The following is a 13106-nucleotide window of genomic DNA, read 5'->3' as shown; positions in this document are numbered from 1 at the left end:
TTTTGAATGGAAACATGACTGTCATATTTAGGTATTTTACTTGTTTGTGCAAGTTACAAATAAAATATTATTTCAAAATTTTGGAAATTAGAAGTTGTAATATGGAATGGACAACATTTTACGTTTTGGAACACTCAAAAAAATTGTAGAAAAAATTGCCGTAATTAGACTTGGATACCATTATTTAATTTTATTATCCGTCTTATTTTTTCATAAATAGCTGACACGTGTAATAAATTTTGGACCAGCAAAACACTTGTATACAAAATTCAACACGTTTATCAATATTTTTAATTTTAATAACGGCAAAGGGCCAAATATACCCGTCTACTTTCGAAAATGGTCTAAGAATACCCCTCGTTATACTATTGGGTTATCTATACCCCTGCAGTCATACTTTGGGTTCAAATATACCCTTCATTTAAACGGAGGTACACGTGTCATCGTCTTGTTGGTCAATTCTAAATATCTCCTAATTAATTAAAAAAACTCATTACCCATACCCAAAAATTAATTTTCTAAAGCAATTTTTTTAAAAAAAAAATGGAAATAACTGATTTGTTTTTTTAATAAAAACTGAAAAAAGCGAAAATATTTATTTTCCAGTTTTTACAAAAACTGTTTTAGAAAAAACTGAAAAATATTTTCTAAAACAATATTTTTGTAAAAATTGGGGAAAAAAAAGAGAGCTGAAAATCAATTTTCTAAAGCAATTTTTTTAGTAAAAACTGGAAAAACTGAATTTTTTTTATTAAAAACTGAAAAAAACGAAAATATTTTTTGTTTTCCAGTTTTTTTTAAAAAAATTGCTTTAAAAAAAGCTGAAAAATATTTTTTAAAACAATATTTTTGTAAAAACTGGAAAAAAAACTAAAAAATAATTTTCTAAAGCAATATTTTTGTAAAAACTGAATAAACAATTTTTTTTTTCAGTTTTTAGTGAAAAATATTTCAGTTTTTAATTGCTTTAGAAAATTACTTTTCAGTTTTTACAAAAATATTATTTTAGAAAATATTTTTCAGTTTTTTTGTAAAAACTAGAAAAAAGTTATTTTTTGTTTTTTTCAGTTTTTAGTAAAATTTGTTTTTTAGTTTTTTCCAGTTTTTACAATAAAAAAAATTATTTTTTGGGTATGTGTAATGTGTCTTTTTAATTAATTAGGAGATATTTAAAATTGACCAATAGGATGATGACACGTGTCCCTCCGTTTAAATGAGGGGTATATTTGAACCCAAAGTATGACTGCAGGGATATAGATAACTCAATAGTATAGCGAGTGATATTCTTAGACCATTTTTGAGGGTATATTTGACCCTTTGCCGTTTTAATAAATGCTTCTGCCAATCATTTAATGTCATGAAATTTATGGAGATGAGATGTCAGAAAGAAAAAGAGAAATAGGATACTAACTGGATTTTGTCTTTACCTTTTCACGTTTTAGACTTTCTCTTAGCATAGACCAATTGACTACTTCTTATGTCATCAATGACGAATCTTAGGACTAACGTGACATTAGAATTGAGATTTGCACGCGAATAGGGTCGTTTGGTACGCAGATTAAATTATCCCGGGATTATAATCTCATGATTAATTTATACCACATGAGAGATAAGATAAAATAATCTCACATTTAATGGGATAAGGTGAGATAAAATAGAATATCCTGGATTAAGTCTAAAATTAAATTTATACATTATTGATTGGAGGTATAAATTTATCATGACAACCAAATAAAATAATAAATTTAATTCAACTTCTTATCCCACCTTATACTTCGTACCAAACGAGCCATTAGGTCATTTTGTGTTGCCGGCCCAATATCAATGAAGGAAAGTCTCGAAACCCAATTCGTCAGCCGTCGAAATCCAAAAAATTACAAAAATATGATATTTTTTGAGTAATTTTTTTATTTTTGATCCCCGCTTTAGAATTGCAAGGTAAAAAATTAAAAGTGTTGCCCATAAAGCAAGCGAGGGACAATACTTGTTAAACTTGAAGTTCTGCCAACAGAGTAAAAAGACAAAAATTCAAGATCATACACTTTGGAGGCTATTTATGTATTTCACTTGCTGAAACTGACAAAGTTAAAACATAGTTATTTTCTGAACTTGTAATTAAAAATTACGACGGATTTAAAAATCATTGAAAAATAGAAAAAAATAGAATCCATAATCGTTATTTTTGTTATAAAATAAAAATTGTAAAGTAAAGACAAGTATAGAGAGAAACTGATATATTATTCAAACTTCAAACTTATGTACATAATGAACTGGAAACTCCTCTATTTATAGAAGAAAGGAAGCAGCTGCGAGGCTTTTCAGGAAGCAACTACAAGGCTTTTCTTTAGTTGCTTGTAAGTTGTCTACATGAGTTGCTTGCAACCTGCTTGTTTAATAAGAAGCTGCTGCAAATCATTTCATTGAGCTGCTTGCAACCTGCCTGCATCAGCTGCTTGTAGATAAATTTCAACAGAGTTCTAAATGGATAATCTTCTTCAGGAAGATTATTTATAGCGGAGTAATAAATGAACATCCACAATATAATTATTTTCATAACACTTCCCCTTGGATGTTCATTAAAAGGTATTGTGCCTCGTTAAAACCTTACTAGGAAAAATCTAGTGAAAAAAGTCCTAGTGAAGGAAAAAAAAGTACACATATTTAGTAATACGCATTTCTAGCTGCCTCATTAAAAATCTTATAAGGAAAACCATGTGGGAAAAAACCTTCGTAAGAAAAAAAGAGTATATCGCATATTTTACTCCCCCTGATGAAAACTTTGTTTCAAATATTTGAGTCTCCGCATTCCAATCTTGTATTCCATCTTCTCAAAAGTTGAAGTTGGCAAAGATTTAGTGAATAAATCTGTCGGATTGTCACTTGAACGGATTTGCTGCACATTAATATTACCATTTTTTTGAAGATCGTGTGTGTAGAATAATTTTGGTAAAATGTGCTTCGTTCTATCTCCTTTTATAAATCCTCCCTTCAATTGGGCTATGCATGCAACATTGTCTTCGTATAAAATTGTGGATCTTTTATCACACTCCAAACCATATTTTTCTTGAATAAAATGAATCACTGATCTCAACCATACGCATTCCCTACTTGCTTCATGAATAGCTATTATCTCGGCCTGATTTGAAGAAGTAGCAACAATTGACTGCTTGGTGGAGCGCCATGATACGACAGTACCTCCACATGTAAACACGTACCCGGTTTGAGATCGAGCTTTATGAGGATCAGATAAATAACCTGCATCTGCATAACCAACAAGATCTGCACTACCTTTGTTAGCATAAAACAAACCCATATCAAGAGTTCCCTTTAAATATCGCAAAATATGCTTAATCCCATTCCAATGTCTCTGAGTAGGAGAAGAGTTATATCTTGCTAGTAAATTAACAGAAAATGCTATGTCAGGTCTTGTAGCATTAGCAAGATATATAAGTGCACCAATTGCACTGAGATAGGGTATTTCAGGACCAAGGAGTTCCTCATCCTCTTCTGGAGGTCGGAACGGGTCTTTATTCACTTCAAGTGATCGAACAACCATTGGTGTACTCAATGGGTGCGCTTTGTCCATGTAAAAGCGTTTTAAACCCTTTATGTATAGGCAGATTGATGCATAAAGATCCCGTTTGCTAAATGTTCAATTTGCAATCCAAGACAAAGTTTTGTTTTTTCAAGATCTTTCATCTCAAATTCTTTCTTAAGATATTCAATTGCCTTTTGGAGCTCTTCTAGAGTTCCAACAAGATTTATGTCATCAACATAAACAGCAAGTATAACAAATTCTGATGTCATTTTCTTTATAAAAATACATGGACAAATAACATCATTTATGCAACCCTCTTTCAGTAAATATTCACTAAGGCGATTATACCACATGCGCCCAGATTGCTTTAAACCGTACAAAGATCTTTGTAATCTGATTGAATACATTTTTTGAGATTTCGAATATGCTTCAGGCATTTTAAATCCTTCAGGGATTTTCATGTAAATCTCATTATCAAGTGACCCGTACAGATAAGCTATAACCACATCCATCATATGTATTTCAAGTCTTTAACGTAAGGCTAAACTGATGAGATATCGAAATATTATGGCATCCATAACTGGTGAATATGTTTCTTCATAATCGACTCCAGGTCGTTGTGAAAATCCTTGTGCGACAAGGCAAGCCTTGTATCTTTCAACTTCATTTTGGTCATTCCTTTTTCGCACAAAAACCCATTTATGACCAACTGGTTTTACACCAGCAGGTGTTTGGACTACTGGTCCAAAGACCTCTCTTTTAGCAAGTGCGTTCAATTCTGATTGAATTGCCCCTTGCCATTTTGGCCAATCAGATCTTTGTTGACATTCTTCGACAGATCGGGGTTCACAATGCTCACTATCTTGCATAATATTAAGTGCAACATTATATGCAAAAATATTATCCACTACTATTTCAGATCGATTTAAATTAATCCCATCACCAGTAGAACTTATTAAAAGTTCCTCACCCACTTGAGTCTCGGGTTCATTGATTTCTTCAGGAATCTCAGAACTAATCAAATCTTGGGTCTCTTTAGGAGATCCCTTCATAATATCATTTTGATCATTTGTCGATTTTCTTTTTCTAGGATTTCGATCCTTAGAACCCAAAGGCCTACCACGCTTCAGGCGTGCTTTAGGTTCACTAGTTCTTATGCTAGTAGATGGTCCTATTGGGACATCAATTCGTATAGGCACATTCTCTACAGGGATATGTGACTTAGTTATCCTTTTCAAATCAGTAAACGCGCCTGGCATTTAATTTGCTATATTTTGTAAATGGATGATCTTCTGGACCCCCTGATTACATATAGGGGTACGTGGATCAAAATGAGATAATGATAAAACTTTTCACACAATTTCTCTTTTGATTTCCTAATTCTCTCCCCCTAATTCTGGAAAATTCATTTCATCAAATCGACAATCTGCAAATCGAGCAGTAAATAAATCTCCCATCAATGTTTCAAGATAGCGAATAATAGAGGGTGATTCAAACCCAATACATATTCCTAACCTTCTTTGGGGGCCCATCTTACTACGTTGTGATGGTGCTACTGGCACATAAACAGCACATCCAAAAATTCGTAGATGGGCAATATTTGGTTCATGACCAAAAACTAATTGTGACGGAGAATATTTATTATAATGTGTTGGTCTGAGACGGATAAGTGATGATGCGTGCAAGATAGCATGCCCCCAAACAGTAGTGGGCAATTTTGTTTTCATAAGTAGTGGTCTTGCTATCAATTACAGCCGTTTAATAAATAACTCTGCAAGGCCATTTTGAGTATGAACATAAGCTACAGGATGTTCAACTTTTATTCCAACTGATAGACAGTAATTATCAAAAGCTTGAGATGAGAATTCTCCAGCATTATCAAGGCGAATAGCCTTTATAGGATAATCTGGGAATTGTGCCCTTAATCGAATTATTTGGGCTAATAACATTGCAAACGCCAGGTTGCGAGATGATAGTAGGCAAACATGAGATCATCTTGAAGATGCATCTATTAGGACCATAAAATATCTAAACAGCCCACTTGGTGGGTGAATAGATCCACATATATCCCCATGTATACGTTCTAAAAAAGTAGGGGACTCAATGCCAACCTTCATTGGTGATGGTCTAGTGATCATTTTGCCTTGATAACAAGCATCACAAGAAAATTCATCATTTGTAAGAATCTTCAGGTTCTTTAATGGATGCCTACTCAAATTTTCAGTAATTCATCTCATCATTATTGATCCAGGATGGCCCAAACGGCCATGCCAAAGCACAAAAGTATTTGAATCAGTAAACTTCTGGTTTACGATAGAGTGTGCTTCAACTGTACTAATCTTTGAATAGTATAAGCCAGAAGATAAAGTTGGTAACCTTTCTACAATGCATTTCTGGATAGAAATATTCTTTGTAATACAAAGATATTCCACGTTCATTTCATCTATTGTCTCAACATGATACCCATTTCGGCGGATATCTATAAAACTCAACAAGTTTCTTCTGGATTTAGAGGAGAATAATGCATTGTCTATAATAAGTTTTGTTCCCTTAGACAGAAATACAATAGCTCTTTCGGAGCCTTCAATCAAACTTATATTACCAAAAATTGTAAAAATATTTGCTTTTTCCTTATGCAAATAAGAAACATATTTTTGATCTTTGAATATGGCATGAGTTGTTCCACTATCAATTACACAAATATCTTCATGATTGGTCTTTGATCCAAACATAATTTGAGGATTATCCATATTGTTCAAAATGACATAAAAAAATAAATATGATAGTAAACATTATTATCAAAGCATAACTTTTATTTATGTACAACAATTACATAGCCATACTATCTACTACAAATAATAAAAATTAAAATATTTGCATTTTTACAGATTCACTACCGATCACATGACTTGATTCTCTTTCTGGGAGTGCAAAATAATCAGCTACATCTAAATGCATGAAGTCTAAATTATCTTCAGAAATAAAATTTGCTTCAGTATTTTTCTCTGTCTTCTTCAGGGAGGCTTGATACAGCTCAACCAGGTGCTTTGGCGTACGACATGTACGTGACCAGTGCCCTTTTCCTCCACATCTATAGCATGCATTTTCTGGCTTTGCTTCTTGCACCGCTTCATGCTTTTGTTCCTTCCTTTTCCACTGCTGGTGGCGAGGAGGGTTCTTTGGTGCATTGTTATTACCACGATTAGAGTTTTCTCCCCGACCACGGCCATGACCACGACTGGGGCCACGTCCTCTTCCACGCTTAGCTTGGTGGAAGTTCGCCTCATTCACTTCAGGGAATGGACAAGAACCAGTACGTCGGCTTTCATGATTTTTCATTAATAACCCATTATGTTGCTCGGCTACAAGAAGATGTGAGATAAGTTCAAAATACTTTTTAAATCCCATCTCTCAATATTGCTGCTGCAGAAGCATATTCGAGGCATGAAAAGTGGTGAAGGTTTTCTCCAACATATCATGATCAGTAATATTATCACCACATAGTTTCAATTGGGAAATAATTCTGAACATAGCAGTATTATACTCACTGATAGATTTAAAATCTTGTAGCCTTAGATGAGTCAAATCATAACGTGCCTGTGGAAGAACGACCATCTTCAGGTAGTCATATCTATCTTTTAAATTATTCCACAGTATGACTGGATCTTTAACAGTAAGATATTCCATTTTCAGGCCCTCATCAAGGTGATGGCGTAGGAATATCATTGCTTTGGTACGGTCTTGGTTTGATGCCTGATTTTTATCTTTGATGGTGTCTGCCAGACCCATCGCATCAAGATGAATTTCGGCATCAAGCACCTAAGACATGTAGCTTTTGCCCGATATATCTAGGGCTACAAACTCAAATTTAGAAAGATTTGACATTATTTAGAAAAAGAAAGTTCGTACCTATAATACTTTCAAAGTATTTTCTCGAGTTGGCAGAGTCTCGTACTGATAACGTGTTATAAAATAAAAAATGTAAAGTAAAGACAAGTATAGAGAGAAACTGATATATTATTCAAACTTCAAACTTATGTACATAATGAACTGAAAACTCCTCTATTTATAGAAGAAAGAAAGCAGCTGCGAGGCTTTTCGGAAAGCAACTGCAAGGCTTTTCTTTAGCTGCTTGTAAGTTGTCTGCATGAGCTGCTTGCAACCTGCTTGTTTAATAAGAAGGTGCTGCAAATCATTTTATTGAGCTGCTTGCAACCTGCATGCATCAGCTGCTTGTAGATAAACTTCAACAGAGTACTAAATGGATAATCTTCTTCAGGAAGATTATCTATAGCGGAGTAATAAATGAACATCCACAATATAATTATTTTCATAACAATTTTGAACTTTAAAAAGTAAAACTCACTGTATGGATTTTTTATTTTTTTTTAAAGTTTGAAATCCATGGCACTTTTATGAATTTCAAAAATCAAGACAATATCCTATTTTTTCACTTAATTAAGTTCGAAATTCATGGCACTATTATATGTTTTCCCATTAAAAGTAACAACTTTTTCCACAAATTTTTGAACACTGGCTATTTCTCAAAACCAGTCCGAAAAGGGCTAGGCCGTACAATTTTTACACCAAAACCTGGGCCTGGATCAACAACAGGACATCCAATTAATCGAATAAGGTTCATGCTCTATCCCGTTAAAACTGTAAAACCCAAAACTTTCTTCTGCATCACATAAACCCTTCCTTCTGTATCCCCATACTTCATATTTTCTAGTAGTTGAAAAACTGTTTCCTTCGAAACTGATACTCCAAATGATTCTTCCGATAAATCCAGCAAATAAATTATCCTTTAAACGCTGCATTAAAGATGGAGATTTGGTAATTGTATACGAAAGACATGATACAATGAAAGCAGTAAAAGTCAGTGAGGATGGGGTTCTACAGAATCGTTTTGGTGCATTTAAGCATTCAGAATGGATAGGAAAACCATTTGGGTCCAAAGTTTTAAGTAACAAAGGAAGTTTTGTTTACTTGTTAGCTCCAACTGCAGAGTTGTGGACATTGGTTTTAAGTCACAGAACTCAGATTCTTTATATAGCTGATATTAGTTTTGTTGTTATGTATTTGGAGATTGTTCCTGGTTGTTTGGTTCTTGAATCTGGTACTGGTAGTGGATCTTTGACTACTTCACTTGCTAGGGCTGTGCCCCCCACTGGTCATGTTTATACCTTTGATTTCCATGAACAGAGAGCTGCTTCAGCTAGGTAAGGTTTTTAATACCGTGTTTATATATGTATTCTATGCTATGTTTGGAACTTAATTTGTGGATTTACTTTCATTAAGTTGTCAATTGATCTAGGCACTGGCGGAGCCAGGGATTTATATGAAGGAATTTAAAAAAAGATTACTAGAATGTCACACCTAGGGTTTGCATATGTGGCCAAAAGCATATTTTGTACCCCTTTGCCACTACACTAGAATCTCTTCTTATGTCAAGGGATTCAACAATTTATATATGATAAAAAAAAATCATTTTCTTCTATTTGCACAGCATCCCTTGCTTGAATCTAGCTCCAGCCATGGTTCTAAGGTGATTTGTGCCAAGCTTTGGCTGATTTTAAGTGTATCTAGGATCCTTTACAGTCACTCTGGTGCAACATGTTAATTTTAGAAGAGTTTAAGATTAATGCTGAATACGATTTAGTCATAGGGGCACTGTTCAAGAGGTTATAGAAGTGTGAATCCTTTTTTTTGACTCGGGCTGTTTTTACTAAGGAGACTGCATTCATTGGAAATCTTCTGGTTGCAGTTTTTTTCTGCTCTATTAAGATGTAATAGGGTTTCAAGAGTTAACTCTAGACGGTAGAAGCCTAGGGCAACAAACATCTTCCTCTGTGATGTGAAAGTGTAGAACTACCACCATCTAGCATTGTGCACTAGTGAGCAAAGGTTTCAAGAGTTAACAGAGAAAAATTGTCCAACACTTACACTTAATTCAAACAAATTGACAAAAACTCAATTCTGTATGTTTATACTCTAATAAAAACTCAATCCCCATGTTGAATGGACTGGACAAGTTGAGAGCCATCAATATAGATCAACCCTTCTTTGCATTACCATACAATCTCCATTAACTCCTCAAGCTTCACAATTCTGTGCATCAGACTATTGTAAGCTCCTGGAGCAGTGGGTCAACAGGTGCAATGCTTTCAGAAGGTGTTGAGACTCTTAAGTCCACTTGATCTGCAACAACAGAGAAGAAAAAGACCGGCCCTCTTTCCTTATTCTGTCTAGAGAAAACATCATTAATCACCAATCTCAAAGCAGCATGACAGGCAGTATGTCTCATAGGATACAACAAATTAAACTCTTACCTGAATGAAGATGGGAAACTGTAGCTGGACAAGGATGGGCAATTAAAACATCGTTAAGTGTATAAGGCGATACAGTTGTATTGAGTTGAGGTGACTGACATCCTTGAGATTTCAGTAAGTAGCATGATTTTCAAGGATGTCATCTAATATCTGAAAGTCAATTTGCTTTCTGTGAGCATGAAATGATAAATTTGCGTTGGGAGTTGCCCCTTTTATATGCACTTAACTCCAAACGAGAAGGATTTAACAATACTTCAGCTGAACCAAGTCAGTATAAAGACAGCTAGTTAAACAGTAATATTGACAGCTTACTTTCCCGAGTAGAACTAAAACATGACCACGATACAACGAGAAGATATGAAGGAACATCATTATGTTGAAGCAGACTGTTTCCTGATTTTTGAAACCACAAATTTTATGTCTTTTTAATTTCCATGCACAATACTCTGTGGTATTCTGAAATAAACAAGTTTTTAAACCTCAGCTTTGCAGGGTGTCTGCATGATAGCTGAAGTGTGTGAAGTTGCTTTGTTAGTTCAAAAGATGATCCATGGACATAGTTTTTGAAGATCAGTAACTAGTTAACTTCAGCCTTTAGTTTCTTCCTAAGAATTCCCCTAGTGTAGTTCAAAGAACTAGTTTCTCACTGGTAATAAGCTTTCTTAGCTAGTGATAGCGAACCTTAACATAATAGAACAGGATCTTTTCGAAAACTTCAAATGCACAGTTGGAAGGTATTAATAGAAAATTAACTTTTTGCTCTTTTAAAAGTGCAAAGCATAATCCAGTATGGGAGGACTAAGTAATTGAAAGTGACATAACAATGCTAGACAGTTCCACATCATGCCCACATACAAAAAATTAATAAAAATATAGTCTAGTCACGTGACCCTAGATCAAAATTTTATTGGGCTTTGCTTTGCTACTACAGCCAAGTCTCACTGGCAATAACAAGAGTATGTAAAGACAACCTTTAGGAGCCAAGATGACCAGAAAACCAACCATTTTCATAGCACACTGGACTGTATAATAACCATACAACTGAATTTACTCGGACGTGTTTTTAATCTACAGTATTTTAGCACATTAAAATAATCGTGAGCGATATACAAAGTCATTGGTATATTTATGAGAAAGCTTACAGAGTATGTAACAAAGTCTCACTTGCTCAAAGTTATTCATAGTTGCTGCAAAACGATATCCCCTGCTCCTCGTCGCATCTGGTTGCACAATGTTCTGTGAGGGAAAGTTAATATTTCCATTGCAAATTCTTTTTGTGAGGAAAGCATCTATCACAATTATTGGTTCGTTTGGACTTCAAGGGGTAAGCATGTGATGTAGTAGGTGACTCCAAAGGAAGTGAAGTAGCTAGCAGCATTTACGTGATAGCTGAGCCATAGTAAAGGAAATTTATCAAGAAAGAAAATTTATGTTAGTCGGTGTTCAAGGCAAATATTGCAGGGGAAAATGTCAACCACATACTACTTCAGTCATCTTATTGACTATGGTCAACAATCTAGAATTTGTTTAGAGTGGAAATAGTGATGCCTTTTACTGGCAAGCGCAATTGGGGAAAAAGAGTTAAAAGCATTTGATGGGACCAATAATTTAAGTACTATCTCTTTTTTGATAAACGAGAAATCGCTGGGGGCTAGCTAGTTCACAGTTCGAAACTCGGGGATAATAGGTCCACCAATCTACCTTCTCCACTTCTATTGAGCAAGTACGTAGGACTGTGTTCTCTCTCTTCTTCTTTTCTCTCTCTTTCTCTCTTTTATAAATCTTTGGAGCACATATGACATTCTCACTATCGTAGATGACTGGATGCACCAGTAGATAGAACTCCATATTACATGTATGGCTTTCTATTTTCTTTAATATTTTGCTATGGCTTTCTATTTGATACATATTGTCTACTATGTCGTCACCTAGATGCTATCGATGAAATTTTCTTATAAGAAAAGAAAGGAACTTGTGGCTTACTGTTAACAAGATTTAAATTTGCTTTCTTCTATTTCATTACTTGTTGTTTTCACTGTCACACAATGAAGCTCCCAAAGAAAGGTAATTTTATAGTAGGCTTAGATCTGTCCAAGAGTTGCAATAATGTCTTTCTTTTTCCAAAATCCCCCGGCGCTGCATGTCTGTATAAAAGAGGGAGAAAGAGAGAGGATCCCATAATAATTTTGTACTAATTTTGTTTCATTTTATTTTAGCTTAACTTGGTCTTTAAAATTTCCACCTGTAGGGAGGACTTTGAAAGGACAGGGCTGAGCAATCTGGTCACAGTAGGAGTAAGAGATATACAGGGCGAAGGGTTCCCTGATGAGTTTTGTGGGCGGGCAGATTCAGTATTCCTCGACCTTCCTCAACCTTGGCTTGCCATTCCTTCTGCTGGAAAAATGTTGAAACCAGATGGGGTATTGTGCTCCTTTTCTCCATGCATTGAGCAAGTACAACGCTCTTGTGAAGCACTCAAATCACATTTTACTGGTAAGATATTTTTCCTGGAGACTTTATCTCATTCAGTCAAGAAAACTGCTATATAGAAAGTACAGACTCTTATGTGGCAAGTGTTTTTGCTTTGTGCAGATGTAAGAACGTTTGAAGTGCTTCTACGCACCTATGATGTTAGGCAAAGGATAGTAGAGAGCTGCCCAGTAAACGAAGGAGGTTCTAGTGAGCGCCCTCCACGAAAGAGGAGGCAGGGTTCTGCTGAAGGAAACAATGGGATTGAATGCACTTCTTCTCCTACCGTGATGATTAGGCCTTCTGGGGAGGCAAGAGGACACACTGGCTATTTGACATTTGCCAGACTCAAGTGTTTTGTGTAATATGCTTCATCAAAGATCCAATTTTTGTGGTGGCGCACACTTTTCGTGCTTATGTTGTGCTTATTTCTTGATTATTCGACAAGTAGAATTCTTGCAGTTAACAGCTAGTATTAAAGAGCAGACTAACCAAAAGAGATATCAGACAGTTTTGCTCGAGTTTTGACATAACGAAAGAAAAAAATGCTTCTACTCGAATTTTATAGTGTTATACTAGTGGAGTCATATATTTTGCCTTTTGCATTGTTTCTTCTAATCCCATTTTTGCCGTTAAGAAGTAGCTCTTCACCTAGTAAAGTCTCAGCCTGGCGATGTCAGGTCATTTTCCTAGAATTGCTAGTTTGCACCAAGTAAATTGGAAATATCAATTGTTAAAAATTGTCAGAAATGTTGAATATCAAATGA

General features: G+C 34.9%; 1 protein-coding gene across 1 annotated transcript; it reads left to right on the top strand.

The window, feature by feature from the left end:
• The first annotated feature begins 8176 nt into the window (after positions 1–8176).
• Positions 8177–12899, top strand: LOC104106522 (uncharacterized). The gene is made up of 3 exons (XM_009615089.4): positions 8177–8760; positions 12119–12363; positions 12463–12899. Exons 1-3 carry the CDS (start codon positions 8309–8311, stop codon positions 12702–12704), a joined length of 939 nt encoding a protein of 312 aa, XP_009613384.1. The 5' UTR covers positions 8177–8308; the 3' UTR covers positions 12705–12899.
• Positions 12900–13106: the final 207 nt, after the last annotated feature.

Source organism: Nicotiana tomentosiformis, chromosome 2, assembly GCF_000390325.3.
Source record: "Nicotiana tomentosiformis chromosome 2, ASM39032v3, whole genome shotgun sequence".
NCBI classification, from domain to species: Eukaryota; Viridiplantae; Streptophyta; class Magnoliopsida; order Solanales; family Solanaceae; genus Nicotiana; species Nicotiana tomentosiformis.
This window is presented reverse-complemented; position numbering and strand designations above follow the sequence as displayed.